This window comes from Megalops cyprinoides, chromosome 23, assembly GCF_013368585.1.
Source record: "Megalops cyprinoides isolate fMegCyp1 chromosome 23, fMegCyp1.pri, whole genome shotgun sequence".
Classification (NCBI taxonomy): domain Eukaryota; kingdom Metazoa; phylum Chordata; class Actinopteri; order Elopiformes; family Megalopidae; genus Megalops; species Megalops cyprinoides.
Window position 1 is genome coordinate 20,649,440 of NC_050605.1, and position 23,907 is coordinate 20,673,346.

General features: G+C 41.8%; 1 protein-coding gene across 1 annotated transcript in view; it reads right to left on the reverse strand.

The window, feature by feature from the left end:
- Nucleotides 1–7,239, reverse strand: part of tmtc2b (transmembrane O-mannosyltransferase targeting cadherins 2b) — a 114,552-nt gene extending 107,313 nt beyond the window's left edge. Inside the window, exon 1 of the mRNA XM_036517465.1 lies at nt 6,846–7,239. Coding sequence (XP_036373358.1) covers nt 6,846–6,928 — 83 coding nt within the window. The 5' untranslated portion in view covers nt 6,929–7,239. The remainder of the gene's footprint in view (nt 1–6,845) is intronic.
- Between the last annotated feature and the right edge of the window lie 16,668 nt (nt 7,240–23,907).

The following is a 23,907-nucleotide window of genomic DNA, read 5'->3' on the forward strand; positions in this document are numbered from 1 at the left end:
AATCTGTTCAGCAGTAACTTCTGAAATCATGATAGACTACAACGACAGCTGCATTAATGAAAAGCACCTGGTGAAGAGGGCACTACTGACACCAACCACTGAGGGTGCTCGGTGCCCATTCAAAATGTATACACTTTTAACTGAGTAGTTACAGGACTACCTCAGTGCATATAAGAAACAGCACCCTTCTAGATTAAAAAGAAGAATGTGATACCAACTCATAAGGCATTTACTGGGCAGCAAACTGTTGCAGCACACTACTACTAAAAATGTATTTTCCCAAAAACTGCCTTTCGAGTGCCAAGCTACTCCCATCTTCTGTCTGTTAGATTCCCGACATACATCAGTCAGATTCACATAATGTATACGGTTTAACTTCATCACACCAAATTAAAGATCTTTAAAAGCTCTCAAAAGCACAACGTCGGCAATAGCCAATGCTGAGGGAATTCGTCCTTCAAAATAAACTCAATCCATCACATCTATTAATCAAATGTTCTGGACACTTCCCTTCACAGGGACACTATTAAAGCAAATTACTCTGAGCGGCAAAGTGCTGTTCAAGACAGTATTACTGAAGAGTTTAGCTCACTCTCTCTCTCTCTCTCTCTCTTTCTCAAGCACAGGTCCAACCCTGTGCTGGCTATCCTCTTTATGAGATTCCTTTCACAAAGAGCGAGTTGAGAGTGAGACAAATTTCTACACACACTGCTCATTGTGAAACAGTTCAAACATGTCGAGCGTGAATGTTATGCCATTTCATGAAAGCTTAGTTCTCTGCATACTGTAGTACCTATGTGCTGGTTGAATGGGCCCTCCATTTTCCATGATGTCAGTTCAACAGAACCCGTGCTATTTCAGTTTGAGAATCAAGCGGTGAGACTAAAGCCCCATCCTATACATTCGAAAGGATCTCTCGCCGATTTCCCCACGGAACGACATTTTAAATATTAATGGTCCACCTCTGAGGACCAGGGATGAAGCCCAAAATTGTAATCTTCAGTACATATTAGATCCCTGCTTCTGGATCAGGCAGTACTGAAGAGCCCCTTTAAAAGTGAATGAGGTGGGCCTTCAGAAATACCTAATGCAATGTAATGGATCATGGTGCAAAACTGGACACATCCACACATCTACGGTGCTCAGGGCACAGACGGCTAACACCTTTCTGGAGATGACACAGGCTTATATACGACTGACATGCATCTCAGTTGTAACTCTTCCTCGGGTCAATAATAATGGATCACAACACCGCATCACTACGCTATATCTGAATTATGACTCTCGTTTTCTACGCAGACGTGACACAGTTCTCACTGTATCACATGCTGAGATGGGTTTCTTACAAAGAGCTCTGTAGGGCGATTGGATTCCACACAAAAGAGAATTCAGTACTTCACAGTAGCAGGACTGACATTGAGGTCACAGAGGTGGAGTCACACTAAATTTGGGACACACATCTCTTGTATTAAGAGTCTGACTGAAAATCTCTTTTATTTGCTGGTGAACAGATGTAGAAATATTGCTGTTCTGAGGGCTGTGAAAATCCAGGTTATATCTAAATCATCTTCTCTATCAATGACCACCCAGTGGGTCAAATGTCCTGTTCCTACTGCCATGCCAGGCCGAAGCAGGCTTGCTGGCTCAGGTACAGTTTGGACTGCTTTTCCACTGCCTTCTTTTTGAGCTGACCAAGGACCAACTGCAAAACTGGGCCCACAACTCATCTAATGATGGCCTGCTTTCAAACAGGCCAGGAGCACAACTAGCAAAACTTCACCATTCCAGTCAATGCCAAAGCTAACCTGAACGTGGAAATGTTCCAGTTCCATCTACAGTTAATCTGGGAGTTGACATTGATATCTCTCTACAGCTACGCTAAACGCACATTCACCACAAAAAGTAGAGGTAGGTCCATACTTTTAACTTGCATGGCTCGAACAAGGATCAATACAGAATACAACCAACTGTAGCCATTTCTCTAAATGTTAGCTGACAAACATAAATTTCAGGACTCGATAAACGCAGCTGCTTCTTCTGCTAAGGCATCTACAACAGAAAATGTGATGCCTGTTGAAATTTGTGTGATGCGTTATAGCTGAGGAATTGTGACCCACTCAGACAGGTCTGGCCTGTTTCCAGGAGGGCACAGCCCAGCACAATTACATCAGCGATAAAGGAATAAAAGTTTATTCTTTCGTGAGCTGCAACCGCAGATAACTGAGCAGTGTCATTCCAAACGGAGCCCGTCGGTACAGCAGCAGAGTAGGTGCTCCCATTACATCATTCTATGGTCTTCGTGCATCCGACTCACAGCCTCATGCATTTTTATGAAAAAAATTCATCTGAATAATGAGCCATTTGTTACACGAGGAGAGGCTGGCGTTTTGCAAGGGGTTGCAAGGGGTTTTCTTCAAAAATAGGCACAGCAACATAAAACTGCCCGTTTAATTTTTCATTGCGCATCATCGCAACGCAAGCACGAATCGATTTCGAATCCTCGGGTGGAGCTCTGGCGGCAAGCCTTGCTGCTGCCAGCCGTCCCACACATCCGGCCCCAGATCACGTTTCATCCTTACTCATTAGTCAGGTTAACAAAGGGACCGTCCCCTGATTCACAGAAAAAAAAAAACACTTTCTCAAATCACAGGGCTGAGTTTAATGACACATGCCCACTTCAGAAATCAATAGGGTGTTTGCCTACTCTTCTTTTCCATTCATCCACTTCAGTGTAACTCACACGGGCAGATTCTTTCCCTAAATAATGAGTGCAAATACACAATCAAAACGTTTCCTGGACACATATAGCTCAGATTTTACTTTCCAACTTTTTATCACTTTCTTTAAAAACGTTTTTTTTTTTAAATGAACGCCTTCTGTTTGAGATGTTACAGGTATAAACCATGATAGCTGATCTATTGCTCTTTAACAAACACAAACCCTTAAGCAGCCATGCGTGAGGCTGGGGTGGGGGGATGGGTGTGGCAAGGTAAGAGAGAGAGAGTCCCTTAAGAATATCCCAGCATTCCTAAGACTCTTACTGAATAGTCTTAGACTCAGACTGAATGGTGCAGTTTCAGCACTTAAATCGGACATTGTATTATTGCACAGTAGCAGTACCCCATCAAATGCCTGTCCTGTTACACGTACAGCTTTCCAAATGGTTAACAACAAGTGCAGACATTGCAAAGTACTATAAACAGAGCACTGTTTAATCCACACTTTATGAGAGATGGTGCTGTTCTCAGAAACTATACCAAATGTGAGGATTTCATTCATTTGGCTGTGTTTTACTATGCTTGAAACTACTGCTCAACACCAGCTGACAGGTGATGACTGAGAAACTTTTTACGACACAAACAAAGACAAAAGGGAAAAAAAAAAAAAAAAAACTCTTCAGTGGTAAAAGTGTATATACTTTCTATGTGTTATGTACATGTTCACTGCAGCCTTCTCATACATGTTCTACACAAAAGGTTAAGTACTGCTCTAGGGAAGAACCTAAAAGTAAAGGCTAAGGAACAGATGTTGAAACATGTCAGTTCAGCATGTGGGAGGAGCACAGCAGAGAAACATACATCTGCATGCGCAGACGGACACTTCAGTTACCCAATCAGGTTGCTTCTCACTGTCACTGTGAACTGCTGTCTTAATCACAACAGAATCAAACTTTCATTATATTTAATGTGTAATTTGAAACAATTGATAGACGGGAAGGATGACCTCTTACGGCATTTAACTGTACAGCCTTTAGGCAGTAAGTTACACTTGGGAGTTACAGTGTGTTACATTATTACCATCTGGCAGATGCTCTTATCTAGAGCAACTTACATAGGTAACAATTTTGTCCATTTATACAGCCAGATATTTACTGAGGCAATTGCGGGTTAAGTACTTTGTCCACGGGTAAAACAGCAGTGCCCCAGCGGGGAACTGAAGCAGTGACCTTTTGATTACAAGTCCTGCTTCTTATCACTACAACACACTGCTGCTCCAGTTGTAAACTACAGAGAGATGCACTCAAATGGTAGAGTTTAGTACTATATGCGAATGTGTCAGCTCTTCTGTGAATGGCTTGTAAAAAAAAAAAATGGACGTCATTTAAAAGCCATGTGAAAGTGTTCTAACAATATTTAGAATGTCAATGGTGGCATTTGTGACTACAATAATGCAGTTACGACAATATAATAATATAATAAACACAAACGCACTAAGGCTTTGAGACACGTATGTGGGAGTGTTAATTCCGTTCGAATCTTTGACATGCTTAATGTTTAACGACGGACTTTATCTAAAGGCTGCTGAAAAGCTGGCCCTTTAATGAAGTTACCACGCAACAGCAGCTCTGACGACCAAACTCATAGTTCCCCTGTAGTTACATGTCACATTTTTACAACTGTTTTATTGGAATAAAATGAATGTTTATGATACCATAATGACTGCAAATTCATAATGATCACTACGCATCATTGCTTGGCAGTGGGTAGGTTTAAAGGTAACTATAAAGGGATCATGTGTTTCACTGCAACACAGTAACCAAAGTTTTAAGAGGAAGGCCAACACATCCACCATAAAAACGGTGTGAGGAGCAACCGAAACAGAGCTGCAACAGCCAAACTACCTGTCTCAACCAGCAGACACACAAAACATATCTATTTCAAGTCAATACACAGAAATTAGCAAAGTTAAAACAGGGGCACTGTTTTCTAAGCTTTAAAATGTAACAGGCATTGCGAGAAGACGCCAACTGTACCTTTCCAACTTTCACAAATCAAAACAAGATGCAACAGTTATACAGCTTTTAATAATGCAGTTTATACTGTAGGATACCTGATACTGTCCTGTTAAATTTTACGGTCACTTATGGTTAACATTTGGTACTTTTAAACCTGCACTGCATTAGAACAGGCAAGCAGTTTATATTTAGGAACTGCTACTTGGGCATATATCAGCCCTCAAGAAATACTGTTTCTCCAGTCTTGTCAAAACTGCTCTTTCTTAATTCAAATAAAACTTCAACATCTTAAATTATGTAACAAGACAGTGCTTGCTCAAGGCAGTGCTGCACTACTTGAGGGTACCTCACTTTCTTGTCCAGGGGAACCTCAATAAGTCAGATACAAAATAATCTGTTATTTGGTCCAACAAAATAAAGCCAGCAAGACGTCTAGTAAAAGAAACTAAAAAGGAGTATGCTTATTAAATTGTTCGAGGTTATCGAAGGTGGCTGCGTCTTTACCATACACAAAGAATGCTGCGGAGCAAGATTTGACAGACTTTAAATTAAAAAAAAAAAAAAACGTTTCGTTTCATTGCCTGGAAGATATTGTGGAAAAACACACATAGCTACAGCTGGGAGTCTGTTTTATCATTCAGGTGTGAATCTGTATTTTAAGACTGATCCGCATGCATTTGTACCCTTATGGACTGAGTTTTCCCTCGGTGCAGTCAGTCCCTGGCAGACGGCCGTTTTATGACTCGCCTCAACGCGTAATGCTATTGCATACTGTGTTGCATACAAACTAGTCTACGAGGTCTGAGGAACACAGTCGCGGAGGGTCTAAAAAGATGTGAACTATGCACTGACCACAAGACAGACCTATCTATCCATTTTTACAAATTATATACAATTAGCAAGGTATTGTGAGAGCAATAGACCTACAGCAATTTCAAGTTAAGAGTATTTGAATTTGAAATATAGCATAAATGTGTGAGAGCGACTGTGAGAGAAGGCGTGGGAAATTCAACAGCGTTATTGAAAACAAAACCTGAGACGTAACAGCATTTCAGAGCGGAAAGTAATTAAATCATAAGTGACGGCGAAGTTATGACCGTAAAAGCAGGGAACGCAAACCTTCAGCCCTCGCGCTACTGTGGCTTTCGCTCCAATGTAATTGAAAGAAACGGCACTCTGAATTCTGATCTGATGAAACATTCATTTCCCATGAGGAGTAAAACCAATGGAAATCTGGTCAAACCCCACCAAATACATCCAGTATTCACTTATTGGATAGTTGCTTTTCAATGGGGCATGAAACACGATTTTTTAAAAATAAGTTTAGGGGTGCCTGCTGCGTATTTTAAAAATGCATCTTCTTTAATTGTTAGATTACTTCCCGGAAATGGGGCACCATTATAAATATGGTCCAGTTAAAATGAGCAATGCAAGAGTAATTTCCATCAGGTAACAACTGTGGATAATGAGAGCGCCGGGCTTCACGTAGATTTGAGTACCGTAACACAGCAACCTTTCCCCAGTTCCTCCGACAACAAGCGCAAGATCAACACTTTGATTACATATTCGGTCCGAGCACCACGTAAAGCTTTACGGTTGATTTGTAAATTAGCGCTCATTTTCTGATTTATCTGTCAATGACAAGGGCAAAGTACCTAACGACGAGCAGCGGTTATCACTGAATGAATAAACAGCCATGTTTATGCAAACCTAACAAATGTACCTTATCCGTCCTTTGGCATAAGCACAGAAACACTTCTTGCAACTGCTAGCTATTCGTGACACTGTTCAAGTAATTTAGTTACACTTATTTTAGATTATTCTACATAAAATAACGGTGTGTCACATGTGCTCTATTTCATGTCTCAAACTTCCACGGGAACGCTGTTTACTCGCGCAGTGGCCCGGAGTACCGTCGAATTCACGGAGGATGTTGCCCTAAAACCCCAGACGTCCGAAATCACAACTGAATCCTCACCACAACAGTATTTTATTATATATATTTCTTTTATAATCAAACTTATAACTACCGGTAAAATATAACCTTGTAGGCAGCTAATATCTTGGAATCGGAGAAGTTAAGGGACAGGTGGAATAGTGATTTCTGTACCTGTCATCGTAGCAGAAATCAGCGCCCAGGGTGTTGAGATACAGGACCAAAGCCACGGCGCTGCACACCAACTCTGCAATCATTTCTCAAAAAAAAAAGAAAAAGAAAGAAAGAAAATGGAAGAACAGGGGATATGAATCAATTCCCGTCTCTATTTTCTTTCTTCTTTGTCAAGGTGTCTCTGCAAAAAAAAACTGAAATTCCGAGTCCCCATCCTCGTAAACTGGCGAAAGTGAACAATCCAGACATTCTTCCCTCTAACCCATTTTTAGCTGGCGGCGATCAGCGGTGATCCGGCACGAAAAGAAGACAAAACGAGTCGAATTTACAGTGTGGACGACTGCATTTGGAAGGCTGTCCTCTCCGCTCCGAGCTGATGCATCCTGCTCACTGAGCAAGCGGACTGCCTGAGCCGCATGTGGTACAGCCTTTTCTGCGCATGTGCTAAGCTCCTCCTGCGCCCTGTCTGTTGCATTGTTGGAAAGGGCACAGCGTGCGGAATCTCGGAGCGGTCGGGTGGCTGAATTCTTGATCATTTCTGTAAGCAATATGAAATAAACACTGAAAAAAACTTCTCCCATGCTTTTTTTTTATATATGCCATAAATAAACGCGCAGTTTAATTGCACGCCTGTTTCGTACAATTAAATGTTTTGAAATCGTCTTCGTTTTCCACACGTTTATATTTACTGAATCTTTGTTAGTGATGGGGACGCAGTGTTACTTGGCTGAAGCGTGCTCGATTCGGTTAAGGGATAATCTTTAGTGTTTACCGTAACATTGCGTTTAGCACAATTTCGTGTTTATCCGGCCTAATCCTTGCCGTGCTCAAATGCATTAGTTTGAATAATCCAAAAATACTTAAGTAATGCTTCAAACGTAACGATATGTCGATTTGAACAATTGGTTACAGCTGTTTTTGTTGGGACCGATGTCACAGTAGTCAGTTGTATAGTAAGTCTTACAAATGAACATATTCATATGTTATAGCCTATGTTTTATGTAGATATATATTCTATTGAACGAAATTCTACCAAGCATGTTGTTAACAAGTCTTGTAAAACATTCTAATGATTAAATTGCAAATATTCCAGGGTTACGTCACACTATGTAACTGTTAATGATATTATAATCTAATTAATAATAACAGCTCCATTAAAGAAACATGTTTGTTTTCTAAATTGCTTAGATTATAAAACCCAAGGGTATGAACACATGAATAGTAAAATTCAGCTATGTTTTTACAGTTGTACAATTTTTTTAAACAAGGCAAAAGTGATTATTATTAATGGATTCTACAACAGTGAATGGCTGAAAAAAATTTCAATCTCTGTAAACAACCTGGGTTTGTAAACGGCCATTTGGTTATAAAGATGGCTACACGAGTTGTACAGCTTCAGCTTTATCTGACTTGATACATCTGAACACCCACTCCTGTTGTCCACAAAAAGATGCATATATCTGTTTTTGTTGTTATTATGCTGTTTCTAGGTGGAAACATTCAGACACTCCCTACCTTTTGTGAAATTTAAGTGTAAATCAGTTGTGACAGGTTAGCTGGCCAAATGCAGTCCCTTTGCAATGAGCTCGGAAGCTGCTGTCAGACACAAGCAAACTGCATCTATTTCTCACCATGCTCCAGTATATGATAAATTAAATCTATTCTGAATGGGAAACTGGTATCAGTCCTTTACGAAAACATTTAAATTTCCCTAAACGTCATGCACACCACATTTAATGAAATGGATTGCTATTAGAGTACACCTCTCAGATCTCTACCTGTGGAGTTTCACTGAAATTTGACCTTGTTTAGGACACAAGGTACATAAATTATTTTTTTTCATGGAACTCAGTGACCACCTCACATTCTGTAATATGAGTATGGTGATGTTGTGTAGTGATACACAGATAAACAGCACTAGGTGAGGTACACTATATGGACAAAAGTACACCTGTTTTTCAGGGTTTGGGCTAGGCCCCTTATCTCCAGTGAAGGGCAATCTTAATGCTTCAGCATACCAAGACATTTTGGACAATGCTATGCTTCCAACTTTGTGGCAACAGTTTGGGGAAGGCCCTTTTCTATTCCAACATGACTGTGCCCCAGTGCACAAAGCAAGGACATAAAGACATGGTTTGATGAGTTTGGTGCGGAAGAACTTGACTGGCCTGCACAGAGCCCTGACCTCAACCCCATCGAGCACCTTTGGGATGAACTGGAACGGAGATTGCCAGCCAGGCCTTCTCGTCCAACATCAGCGCCTGACCTCATAAATGCTCTACAGAATGAATGGGCACAAATTCTCACAGAAACACTCCAAAATCTTGTGGAAAGCCTTCCAAGAAGAGTGGAAGCTGTTATAGCTGCAAAAGGGGGACCAACTCCATATTAAAGTATATGTATTTGAATACAATGTCATTACAGTCCCTGTTGGTGTAATGGTCAGGCGTCCGAATACTTTTGTCCATATAGCGTGTATTTAAACCTGAGGGTGCAGACTGCAATATACTAAAATATATGTGATGTATACACACACCACAGGGAAGACCATGCTGTAATTGGCACATTTACTCAACTCTTTTATCAAGGAGGAAACAAAACGATACTTGAATAAACATTTGACTCCTTAGGCCTGATTTTAAGTGATACAAAGCACCCCCGTGCAACTTTTCAGAAAGTGTGTGTGAAATCAGACCATGTCAAATTAGTGTTACCGATCTTGTCATTTTCGCGGTCTTATTCTGGGAATTGATGCTCCTTGTTAGCACCTAAACAAAAGTGCTGTGTGAAAGAAACAAACTTTTCTTTAAAGCAGCAACCTATGCTTATCACTGCGGTTGGGTAAGACTGCTGTTCACTTTGTTGCCGGTTTCAGATGATATGCCAAAACAAAAAAATGGCCTCCAGTGCCATAAATAGTTATTAATTTTATCTTTCACTTATAATGGGAGTCTCGTGACCCTTGTACATATCTACACATCGTTCCTGCTATAGAAGTGAAAAAAGTATTGCAGTTAAACCGAACTGTAAGTATCATTAGGTACCACACAGGAAAGTCTTCGCTGTACTGTAAAAGTCAACTCTGAATTACACAACAGAATCATCCAATGAAATGAGTAACCCTCGGAAAGTTGATCGTCAGGCATCAGAGATGTGAGGCTTATCTATGCCAAACGAGGTTGTCCTGAAAGGCAAAGCAGTCTGGCTGAAGTGAAATAAACCCTCAAAAAGGAGAAGACTCTGTGAGATCACTCATAAGGCCAATTTATGCTTGGGCTCCTGGTGAGAACATGACAAGCCGAAGTGATGAAAGGATTAGTTCATGGAGAGGCAATTATTTTTCTGCTCCTTCAGAGACTGTAAACAGCCTAGGGTGGAACAAGCTTATTACCTACAGTGTGAATACACGCAGCTTTTGATTCTTTGACTCACTGTGTTATTAGAAGCCTGCAATAACACAGTGAGTCAAAGAATCCTCCATTTTGCTATTTTTTAGGTAAAACCACACGATTGGTTCTGGTAAACACCTCCCCATTTTGCAATTCTTTGTCAGGAAGACATGTTTATGCTACTGTGCAGAGAAGACATCTATCTGGCACAAGTATGATCTGTAAATCATATCCACTTATGATTCATGGTTCATATTTATACCCAATACAAAAAAACACTTGAGAGACAGAGGAATAATCCTCAGTCATTTCCTCCAGGACCCACGGCTCCATCTGTTTCAGCGAGTGACAATCATTTTTATTTGATCGTTAACAATCAAAAACACATACTGTTCGGTTTTTTCGCTGAGAGGCATCGCCATCTGCGTTCGGTATTTCAGCGGTCCTGGACCCAAACTTTCAGCAGGGAGGCAGCATGGCTGCGGTCCAGCACTACAATAACCAACCAACAGGGGGCTCACTCTCCATGCAAACAACCTCCTTTCCACATGCAGAGAGAGCACAGCCGGTGCGGCAGTATAGCAGCGGGAAACCATTTACACGAATGTGTTTAATATTGTATGATCTTCTGGTTTCTACAAATTCAAAATATCCATTCAGAACCAGCGCAGCTCCAATATTAGCGTTACAGGGTTGACTTGATTCTCATTTTTTTTTTCTTCCCCCTCAGCAGAAGCTTTGAAGGAAAAGGGGTGAAGGAATTAAGGAAACGGGCAAGAAGAAAAGAATCAATGTAAGACTGGTCCTTTATTTTGGCTGAAACAAAGAGACCAGTATGGTCCAGTGCATATTGATGCAATTCTGCTTCAATAGAAAGAGCCTGGTCTACCCTGGGCCACATCAATGTGTCCATTCACAGAACAGCAGGACACTATGATGTAATACTTTTCAGGAATTAATTAAACTGATCAGATGACTGGCCAAGACCTTTGTACGCCCATGGGCAATCTGCTCGCCAAAACAAAACTGTTTATGGAAATATGCTGAAAAATATCTGGATCTGCGTGAAAGTCATTGCGGAATAAACACCAGTAACCAATCATCTTTTTCATGTGCAGTTTGTTTCATAATCACATCGTGATTTGTTGCACTGGCATCGCACGGACATAGCCTGGAGGAGCTCATGAAGTATTCTTGGTATGTTGGTCACTTTCAAATATGATTGCAATCAGACTGCCTAAAATGTTGAAGGTTTTTAAAAAAATATTGTCCGTATCCTTACTGTTGATTCATAAGAGAAAACAGCCGCCAAGATGTTTTGAAAATGCTGTAAATACCAATCAAGAAACATTTAGTAAAACATTTTCTGGGGATCAAAAGCACTAGAAATAGCACTAACAAAAGCAGCAGCCGTTATCTGCATCTACTTTTATGATTAAAGCAAGAAAAATTAACAGTCATCCATTTTTATGAAAAGATTCTGATCTCAACACAAAAACTCATAATGATGACTGACGCACTACCTGCTCCACTTGCTTTTATTAATCCTAAAAAATAATTTTCTGTTTGCTCATCAAACCATCATTTCGATGGTTCGTTTTCTGTGATTGGGAGGGTCGGTTGTGATTATCGAGGCGAAGGTTGAGACTGAACAACCAGCAAATTCTGAAAATAAAATCCAGAATCATCTGCCTTTGCTGTGTGCAATTCCTCTTCTTGCATTCCACAAACAACCAGAGATGCTCTTTCAAGTTGGACGCAGTGCGTCTTGATCAAGACCATCCCCGCTGCTTTGGAATGCACAGGCTATACTTCCTACAAGAACTCTTTCTTCTCTGCCTGCTTTATTTGGTGTGATCCAAGTATGAAAACACGGCGTAACAAAAAAGGAAGAAATCATCAGTGCATCTTGTCTCACTCGCATTCCTTCACTTGGACAAGGAAACCACTGCAGGCTTTGTTGCAACTAAATAGCTACTTGTCATGTTGCCACATCGCATTGAGTGGATGAAGAAGCTGCTTACTGTTACATGATTTGGGATAATGCAAGTGAGATCCCTGTAAAATCGTGCTCAGATATTATTTCTTCCCTTCATATGTGATATTCTTATGGTGTCTGTACTGTTATTTGGCTTAAGGCAATTGTGTTCATTCTGAGCACGTGGGCAAAACCTCCTCATTCAGGTATTTCAACAGCTAATTTTCTCAACAAGCCCTATCAGACTCTCTTGTGTCCCTTCCTTTTCTTACACTTCCTTTTCTGTACTTCAAAAGACGCACCTGTTTCTTTGAAAGTTTCTGCGGCCTGAAAGGAAAATATGGATTCTCTCCAGATTAGACCAATTACATCTTATTTGAGTCAAAAGTAGAACTGCAAAATAGTCCACTGTATGAAAGGAGGCTTGAAGGCAGATCATTAAATGACATTGTTTCATGATAATTTGTAGTTGAAATGCTCCAAAAAACTAGGTGAATTGTGAGAATATTTTTTTTACTAAAAGATATATTCTAATGGTTTTTATGACACAAAATTAATAAAAAAAGTTGATCTGATAATAATGGCAGACACCATTCATTGCATGCCAAACCTCCTCTTAATGCCCCCTTTTCCAGGCTAAGGTCATCAGGCGTCAGATGATCTAAATAGGAAGTGGCTTATTATCAATAATAGGGCCTGCCCCGGGGTGTACTATCAGCCCTACAACAAACAGACCTCTGCTGACAAGGAAACCATTTCCCTGACGGGGTCTGGCTTCTCTGATTTCCAAACTCAACTTATCGCATCATTTCCTGCCCGGCACTTCTCAGAGCTTTGCCGTTGTGTCACTTCCCCTCTCAGCCTCACTTGATTGAAGGTTCCGTCTCACCGAAGGCCATTTGCGTGGACTCTGTGGACACGAGGGAAGCACACTGTATCCTCAGATCTGTGCTGAAACAGACATAGCAGAACTATCAGGGCCATTGTTTTTTTTTTTTTGGGGGGGGGGGGGGGGGGGGTTGCAAGCTAATTGCAGGTTTGTGTGCTTGTCTATGAGTCCAGTGAGGAGAACCGATAAGAACAGAAGAAAGGCCACTGTGGTATAGAATGAGTAATGCCAAGGTGAAAGCCACCAGAGTGTCAGACATTAAATGCTGTCAGCTGTCCTGTTCCACATTGTGATTGATCAGGTGCCATGATATTCTACTGAGCAAAATCAGAGACGTATTATATGTACACGGCACTGTGCACACCAATATCCTGAGCATGGAAAGATGACCTAATCCATTTTTCCAACAGAACAGCTCAGCTGCTTGAAAAGTTCTTCCTTACTAATGGCAGAATTAAGAGCTAGAATGCTTCACACATTGCATGCCTATAACCTCAGGATGGCATACCTTAACTAATGTTATGACTGACATCCACAGAGAAAGAAGTAACAGCCAATACCATCTGATGTATAAATGGTAATGGTAAGACAAGTAAAGAACACTGAATGTGTATCAAAAGTGTGTCAAAAGCATGTCCTGTTCTCACACATGGATTGAAATGCCATGTGCTACGTCATCAATTTACTTGCTGGTTGTAAACCATCTGAAAGGATGGACCTCAATAAAAAAGGGAAGAGTTGAATTTTGTTCTGTTAATGTTCAACATGGGAAGCAGATCAGATGTACATGGATGACCACAGAAAGCCTCATACTAACCCCCCAAGGAAGAGCAGCAAGAGCCGGTCCATCCACATGCTTTGTGGACAGAAACGCCAAGACCAGAAAATACCTGATTTGTCCCACATAGGCACGATGGACGCGGATTAATTTCCCGTGCAGACGACCATACGTCTCCTCTGGGATTGGCAGCAGCACAGCAGAGACACACGAATGCAAATTTGCTTTTGGCTATGGAGGAGCACGGAAATCATACATGCTGATTAGTGACAGCACATATGCTGAATTGCAGAACAGAAGTGACGGGGACATCGTTCCGGCATGATCAAGAACCGTGCTGCAGTCCTCTGTCTTCCGACACGGAATGAGTGATTGTCTGGCAGAAGTATCATGTATCATCAGCAGGGTCTTGCCCCGTAATTTCTCATCTTAATCCTTCCCTTTTCAGCATCGTCCTGTGCCCATGTCTCCCCTCCTACCTATCGCGCATATTTTTTAAAGGTTTGTGCTGAAATTTTAAATTAAACAAAGCGTCCAAAAATACAGTACCAGCAAAAAGTTTGGACACACCTACTCATAGGATTTTTTTTTATTTTTTACTATTTTCCACATTTTAGAATAATAGTAAAGACATCAAAACTATGAAATGCCACAAATTCATACAAAGAAGAATATAAATAGTGAAGCTGATGCCTAAGACACAAATTTCAAACATTTAAACTTAAGACTTTAGCTCAATGTCTGAATGCATGTTTCCCATTATCTTAATCAGCTGCGTCCTTACTTTTGACTGGTATTGTATGCCTCTCCAAACGTTGCTGGTGATTGGTTTTAAATCACGTGTTCACTCAAGGATGATGTGACATCACGAGGAAGGAAAGACAAACTGGTGATGAATGCGCTGAGGGAACAGAAAATAATTTATGTCTATAATGACACTGGAACCGGTGCCAGAGTCATTAATATAATCTGTTCTTTCTCCATTACTCATGAGGGATCAGGATTGTGCCAGGATGATTAATTTTAAGGCGTTGTGTGGGGGTGGGGTGGGAAAAGGACCACGCCAGTAGTACAATATGGCACACCTGGCAGCTTCCACAGGACATCTTGAGGGGAAACGTCTTCTCCACATTTCCTCCCACCACGGAGCTGTCCTCCAAATGTAAAAGCAAGGAAATCACAGCTGTCATCATTTCTGGTGCGGATCTTAGCTGTTAGCGATAGCAGGGGTGCATATGAGATGGACAAAAACAAACGCACGCAATGCTCTCATTTCACACATGAATTGGAAGGCACTCACTGGGAATTAAAGATGATGCGTCCCTCCAAACAGTTCATAGCATTTAACCTTCGGAACGTAACCTGGATCAGGGGAGCATCAGCGTGGATCCATCTTACTCTGTATACCATGGAGGTGAACAAAACAGTGTGAATATCAGTTTGGTTTTTTGTGTTGCTCTACTCTTCTCTCTATTTGGCTTCTTCTGAGTCCACGCAGCGTTTCAGTGAGGTTAGTGCGGGCAGAGTATTTACAGAGCCATGTTGGATAAGTCAAGGGTAAGTCACAGATAAACAACCTTCACATCTTCGGTCCTGGACACACTCAGCTGTGGCCTCCGGGGCCGTTTCCTGAAGCGAGCGTGTGCCTGGTTTGGGGCCCAAGGTCAGTTAGGCACCAGCGCTTGTGATGTAAAGATGGAGGGAAGTCTCTGTATGGGTGCGTGAGTCACATCCACTGCGGTCATTGTGCAAACTGGGCAGGCGTGTTTCATACCCACAGTGCTAAGCAGAAGGGTATCTTCCACTTTGGTACCTGCACCCACACACCTGCGTCAGTTAGCTGAGGTGAAGAATATTTCCATTCAAATATAGAGAGCACTTTCCCACTGTAAAAAAGGGAGAAGTACAATGCATGCGTGAAAAACGAACAACAGTCTGTGTGAACATCCAACATCAAACCACTTTATGTGCAGCCTTGAGAAGTTAAACTCTTTAATGAAAAATGATGTGGCAAACATTCATGGGGGTTCTTTAAACATGCAAAAAAAAAAAAATTCCCGGAGGTTCTGTAAACAGTGTTTGAAAAACACAGTAATTCCACAGAGCCATGTAGATGCAGCCCGGTCTGTTTATTTGTTGAGGCATCTGATGGGGAGTTTGTGGTTGGAACTGAATTTCCACTTTTTTTTTTCATTCAAACCCAAAGTGGAGGATCAGCGGAAATCAGTGGGGGGTTGGGTTGGGGTGGGGGTGCACACATTCCGCCAACGGCCAAACCGCTCCACCAGGCTCAGCAATCTGCCAACCGCACGCCCTAGCCCTCTAAGTGAGGGCTGGGGCCTGGGGGCTCCAGGTTCATCTGCATAATCAAATTACCCCCGCGGCAGAGTTTTCCATGGTCGAATCAGTCTCCTTCCCCGGGACGATCCCTAAACCTCTGTCATTCCTAACGTCTGTGTCCACATCCCAGCCCGGTAATGGATAGAGGCAGGACGCCAGGGCCAGACTTTGTGTGGCTTTCTCCCGTTCTCCTCTGACCTCTCCTGCTTTTGCTTTCTCAGGTGACAACAACGCTTTGGCCTCGCCGTGGCTCGCCAGTTGCCACATGGCCAACGGACGCCCAGCCATCTGCCCCAGTTGGCATTGCTTACCTTGGCGAGGGTCCACCACTCATTGGCTCGGCTTACTGTGGCTCCGCCTTAAAGCTGGGTCAAGCAGACGGTTGGGTGGTGACCTTCAGCACGGACAACCTGACCGCCATAGAAATCCTCATAAAGGAAATGGGGTAAAAAGGTAAAAAAGGGAAAAGACACTTGCGGATACTTGGAGAATGTCCTGGGACAGTTACTGTGGGGTGAGCGCTCTAAACTGTACACCATTTACCTACATATTAAAAGCATGGTTCAAACTTACTTTCATAATAAAAACATGATTCATACTTAACTCTATAATAAAAGCAAGGTCTACTCCATAATAAAATCATGGTTCCAACGTAAAAAAAACAAGGTTTATGCTTAACTCAATAATAAAAGCATGGTTCAAACTTATTTTCATAATAAAACCGGGGTTCATGCTTGCCTTCATTATAAAATCATGGTTTGTAGTGATAGGGGGCAGGTTTTGTATGGCTCCTCTGTCATTGGACGCCTTCAACGAGAAGCAGAAATGATCCATCTCGACACAGCCGGCAGTGGACTTGTCAGGCGGGCTGAGTCTGCCTTCAAGTCACGGGATTCTCTCAGCTTGCACTGGTTGGGTGGTGAAGAGAAGAACACCTGGATTTGTGAAGGCTGTGCGTCAGAACAGTTGAAACTCAAGTCCGCATCATGAAGACACGGTCGATATCCTGAATCAATAATAAAACAAACAGAAGCAACTTGTTTTGTACTAATGTAACCCTGCCTGATTCTTTGCAGTTAAGTAATACTAACAAAATTGACTGAGAACAAGAAGCACTGAAAAACCCATAAAAGACACAATTTGATGTCATTTCTATCATCCACATGTGGTGTAATCATAAAGTGCTTGTTTGCATTTGAGAATTGCTATTTGTATTAACCGCAAGGGGAACGACAACACAAGTTTTCCAAGTGCTTGCACTTCAAGACAAAGTCTGATCGGACATGACTTGCTGGAACCTGACAGGTAGAGCGATAAACTTAATAAATTATGGATGATACAGAGCAGTGTGACCCAATGCCCTTTGAGCACAGGTCTAACGAAGCACAGTTGAGCTGACAGAAGGGTTTTTTTTTGAGTGCGAGACATTTTGCACTGCACTCTCTGTCCCCAGAATCCAGCCATGTCCCAAATGTTTTTGACACTGAGAATGTATCATCAGCAGATTGCTTCTGCACAGTGAACAAGGTACAAAGATAAATCACTTCAGCTGAGCGCAGAAGCCAGACAGATCTGCAATGCTTATTTATAAAACTATTGACTGGCAGACTTTAAAAGTTGTTAACTTGCATAAAAGTAGACTTTAAACAGTTATTGTGATTTGTGTCCTGCTGCTTTAAACATGTTAACAATCTTAACTCTTTCAAATCAAGTTTGCAGTTGCACCCTTTTGCAACAAAGAGCTCCTTAACACAATTTTCAAAAAAGAGCATGTGCAATAATTGTCTAACAACCTCTCTGGAATACATTAACAACGGGGTGTAGTCTTTGGAAAACTGACAAGACAGAGACTCGTGATGTGTGTAAATAATAACGTATTTCATTAAGCATTTGTCTTCCATAAACACGCCGGTTGATTTATGGAGGAGAGCGTGTGCGGCGGAGAGCAGGGCCGGTGGCAGAATGCTAATGGAGCTCTGCTCGGTCCTGCATGCTGATGTCGGCTTCCCCGCCTTCTGCGGCTTCCTCTGAGCCAGCAACAGACGCAGCAGCCAGCTCCTCTCCGCTGTAACGCGGCTGTCCGGAGACGGACAGAGATGGAGGCTCCTTCTTAAAGCAAACGCTTTGGCTGTGAGACATGGGCATCCTGTTCTCTCACCTCTCTGCCTCCTTCTGAGCCACACTGCAGCAGGATTCTGCAGCTGCACCTGCCTGAGCTTCCTCCCCATTGCACCTCAGAAGAGGCAGTTAATCACAGCTCTGCACGCTGTATGCTTTCCAATTATTATTATACCCTATTTGCTTAACAGGTGCCCTTTACCTGGGTAACAATTTTTTTTAACATCCATTCATACATCTACATATTTATGTAAGCAATTTCTCATGGGTCCAACAGCAATACCCACTAATGACTAATGACTAATCTAAAAATAATGTTCCAATCAGACATCCAAAGGGCATTGTAGTTTGACCGAATCAAGGCTTCAGAAACTCCGTAATGATATCTCTGGAGATATCAGTGTCCGTAATGATATCTCTTGTGATATCTGATGTGTTACACGTGAACAGAACATTAGACGTATAAGCAGATGCAAGCCACAATGCACAACTAGGTCTGACATTCTCCAGTCTCAAAGGTCTCAGAGACTGCAGAGGAACTCTTTAAAGGTTCATAACAAAAGGGATTTGTGACTGGAATGCTAAAGCACATAGACCTGGCACACCAGGAGAAAGCCCACTCTGCCACTGAGAGCAAAGCAGGTACAGGCAGAGTGTCACATTGCTATCTGTCTGTCCTGGAGATGAGTGATTTGGAAGTCTGGGAAAAGGAATTACATTACATTGTTGTCATTTAGCAGACATTCTTATCCACAGAAGCTTACATAGGTTAGTTATATATAACTAAATATATAAACCCATTTATACATCTGGATATTTACTGAGGAAATTCTGGTTTAAGTACCTTGTACAGTAGCAGTGCCCCAGCAGGGGGACTGAATCAGCAACCTTTTGGTTATGAGCCCTGTTGCTTACCACAGTGCTACCCTGCTGGAACAATCAGATGCGTCTAGAGGGCATTGTAGTCTCCGCCCAGAGCTGGGGAGCAGTGAGCCTGGGTCATGGTCTGGTGCTCTCTCAAACGCAATCACAACGTCACCAGCGCTCTGCAAATTACAGGACGGGAGAGGCTGTCTGCTCCAAGCCCTGTTAAAGACTCTGCGAGGGAACTATTTGTAGCCATGGTGGGTAAGCTCACATGGAAAGTGACATAAATGGAAGACTTTGCATGACCAGACTTGGTGTTTTTTGGGGGAAGATGGGGCATTTTTTAAGAGCTGCAGTAAGAGCTACAGTTTTTTTTTTTTTTTCAAAGGAGTCATTTCAAAGGAGCATTGACATATGAAAGCACTTAGAAATGGATCAAGACGAAAACAAGAGTCCTGAAATTAAGAGAATGAATACAGGCCCTGGGATTTAAACCAATGCCTAACAGAAAAGGCTTTGACACTGGCATATAATCTAAAGGATGCATGTATACCACAACGTACCAAAACTAAAACTAAATCTGTGTTTTCTACAGTATTCCTATGGGTTTACGGTCTCCTGTTCAGCGAGTTCATACATGATCCACGGTGAGCAGATAATGTCTGGACACTGCTTCATTATAGCGGGTGCAGCTGGGTTGCATACGATTGTTTAAGATGGTTTTTAGTAACCTCCTTTTTTAGATTGACTATATAAATCACTGTATTAAACTGAAACTGAGTTCATAACTACTGGCAACGACTCTTTATTGTAAAACAGTTTTAATACTGTATTTAATTGTTCATTGCATAAACAGAAAATAGATTACAGTTTTAATACCTTCATTGAAAACAAAATAGCAAATTCAATTTTACAAAGCAATGCAGTCCACTCTGGCATTCAACTACAACAAACACATCAAGTGCTAATTTCTGAGTTCTTAAATCATTCAGCAGTGATCTCATGGTCTGAGATGTTTCAAGCAGTCATATGGAAGCCAGTAGTCAACATCACCCAGCCAAATGCATGTGTCTTAATGCAAATGACCTACATCCTAAGTGGTGCATATAATTCTAATTGTACCTTTTAATCAAAGTCATGTACTCTAATTACCCCCAGGGCAGCTTTGGTGATGTTAATACAATTAACTGACTGAATGCTCAAAAAGCCCTCATTAAAATGGAAGTGTTTATCAGTGAGAATGTCAAGTGAGAGAATACTGACCACGCAGGTCATAGGAAAACTGAGGGTTTCACCTCATAATTTATGGGGTGGCAACTCATTTGAAAAAATGAGAGAGAAAAGCTTCCTGTTCCAAAATTGTAGAAACTCCCAACAGACGTGTGTGTCGTATGGCAAATCACGGCTTGCAAGAAAATGCATTACAATGCACAGGAATTTCTTTAGCATTTAAGTCTTTTTGAAATCCACTCCAAAGTTATTAAAATAAACATTTATTTAGCTCTATTTGATTGCTTATCAATACATATATTTCTACATATTTCTAATTGAATGTATGAGTAGAAAGAATAAAAAATATGGAACGCACTAGACAGGATTATTAATGGTGCAGTCATATTCTTTTTAATACCATCACGATGGTCTTACCAACCATGATGAAATATGTGAAATTCAGGCCTACACACAATGAATATGGTCAGAAGATGATGCAATGTCTGTCTCATATTGCAGCTAATGAAGCTATTACAACAACAGCAGGTTGTGGCTAGATTTAATATAAATACACTTTGCACACTGAAACTGGAAACAGAATGGAGACTATTTACAGATGGATATCCTTTTATAACGTTTGAGGGCTGTTTGGAAGATGCTAATTCTAGGGATGACGGGGCACAAACGGCTTTTCCAGGATGTGACATCCTGCTTGGCCTGAGATCTGCCTGAGCTTAGTGAAAAGTCTCACGTTATATTTGCCTCCAGGTGCAGCAGTGTAGTGTACTTGTAAGGAGCAGGACTCTAACCGAAAGGTTGCCAGTTCAATTCCCCACTGGGGCACTGCTACTGTACCGTTAGGCAAGGTACTTAACCTAGACTTGCCGCAGTAAATATCCAGCTGTATAAATAGATAACATAAAAATTGTAACCTATGTAAGTCGCTCTGGATGAGAGTATGTACTAAATGCCGATAATGTAATGTAATGTAATGCCTCTAGGTCCTTAGGAACTGACAGCAGATAGGAAGAGTGGCATAATGTTCCTCTCTCCTTCCATGTTTTCTGGTTTCCAGCCAGGTGTTTTTTTGTTTTTTTTTAACTCCCCAAGATCAGCTAACTGTGGGTTTATTGTTGGTGTATCCATTTCACGTTTCACATAAGCAGCAAACAGAAATGCCAGGGAGAAGAGAAGAAAGCGCTGGCCTCAAACGACAGTCAGCTGCTGGTGAAAGTAATTGTGTGATTCAAGGTCTCAGGGCTGACAAATGGGACGACGGCCAATTATTCTGTGGTTTTAAAGCAGACCCCTTTGATTAAAGCAGACAGTTTTAAAAGGGGTTTTATGCCTGGGTTTACCTTGAAATGTGTCTGCTTTATTAAAGGGAATGAGACCTTCCCTGTGCCTCTGTTGTGTAGCATTGTTATAGTAAACACCGCAGGCCCCTCTAATTTACCCACTGGCTATGGTTTCATCGCCCTGCCTTGCTCATTACACGTCTACATAAAAACACCCAATGCAGGTATGCGATTCTGACTTCTACCCTGCATTACACTGGCCTTTTTTGCCACAAATTTTGTCCTTCTTGTCATAACAATCTATTAAATGCTATACACCCATATTTAATATTTAATTCCCGCATTTAATTCATAAAAAGCCTGTTGATGCTCATACAAAGACAAATGATCCAAAATATTATGAAAGTCTGCAAATAATACGGACACAACAAAACAAAAGCTCCTTCAGTCTGTCTCACTGAAAAAATTTATCACAGATTACCGACGGCGCAGGTTCTGTTTCCTGAACCATGGCAACGATTAACATAAAAGCTAAGAAAGAGGTAGATCCTCCCCCTCCCCCACAGTCTAAGGTTAGGGTGAGTTTTATTAGGTGCCCCGCACCCGTCCAATGATAGACACTGGTAACTAACGCGCAATTTCAGAAGTTAACTGGTGATTGGCCCGGGCCTTTTTCTGGTGCACATTTGTGAGCCCAGCGAGCATGTAACACAGAGCTGTGAAGACGTGGCACAGAACGCCTTCCAAATGTGCGCTTTCTCACACAGTGAGTGTGAAAAAAAAAACATAGGCACAAACACAGCGAGCCTCTCATTTTAATGTACATTTAATGCAATTCCTTTTTCCTATAGAAAAAAAAAGGAAAGAATTGCATATGTTGGAAAGTCCGAATGAGAGCGCCGCAGAGGATCAGAGATCTGGCTGAGCAGTGGATGTGTACGCGAGAAAAAAAAAAAAGTTAACAATTCAAAATAAATTTGTTTTGACGCTATAACTCTGTAGTTGCATGCAGAACGGCGGCCAAAATGCTGTAAGTTTTTGGCTATTGTAATGGAAACTTTTTTTTTCTGTGTTTTGTTTTTTTACAAGGTAAGAAAAGTGTGTAAATCGTTAAGGGTGTCTGGCGGCAAATGGGACACGTTTCCACCCTGGTTTTCCACTCTCCCCCATCCGCTGATGAGAAGCCTCATTTAAAAAAAAAAAAAAAAAAAAAAACGCAGACAAAAAGCATCGCATTTCCCCCATCAAGGGTCTATTTCAGGCCCGCAGACATTTTCAATTGCATCTTTCGCCGCATCCTGCACCTCTTTCCCCCCCTTTTTCCCGACGAGACAAATGGGGTCAGGAAATGGCGGGGTGTGTTTACGGAGCTGCAGCGTTGCCTGTCGTCACTCGGTCCGAGCGTGTGCGTGAAAGAGAAGGTACGCACTGGGACAAAACAACAGGAAATGACACAGAAAAGGCACAGATCGGCTCCCTCTGTTTGTCTTAAGCGGAGATGAAAACATCTTGAAGCGCTCAGCTCCATCGGGCTTGTTTTATTTGCACTGCCGCAGTCTCAGAAGTGGTAGGCAGGCCGAATCCTATATCCTCCACCCAAACAAGGAGCCTTGAGAGGCCGATTAGAGCCCGAGTCTCTCTTCTCTTTCACTGTGGGTAATCCCCACGCCTTCCAGCCTGGACGAATGTCTCCCTCTACAGGCACTTGGTGACTTGAGTGACACTTACGCTTGGTCACCGGACGCCGCACATCAGGATGTGACATTCTGTACACACCCCGATGGCGGATACACTCTCTTAGCATCAGCGTTTGTTAAAAGACTCCAAGTGATTCTAAACACATTTTCAACATTTGCAATAATGAATATCACAGCATACGAACATACATTCTCCCACATGCATTGCTACACAAACATACACACCCAGGCACAGATAACTAGGTAAAGGAGACTCCTGTCAGTAATAAACCAACCCCTTTTGTCCAATAAGATTTAACAACCAGGGAAGAGTGTCCTTGTAGAATACACAACCTTTGAAGGAGGGGTGCTGCTCTTTGCAGTCATAAGCAATCGCCTCCGCAAATGGAAAAAAAGATGCTCCAAAGATTATAGCCACCATGACACTCGTGAAGTCCTGTGACGGATGCGTTTTTATTTGGAAAATACTCCCTGCCAGCTGTATCTCCTTTTCCGT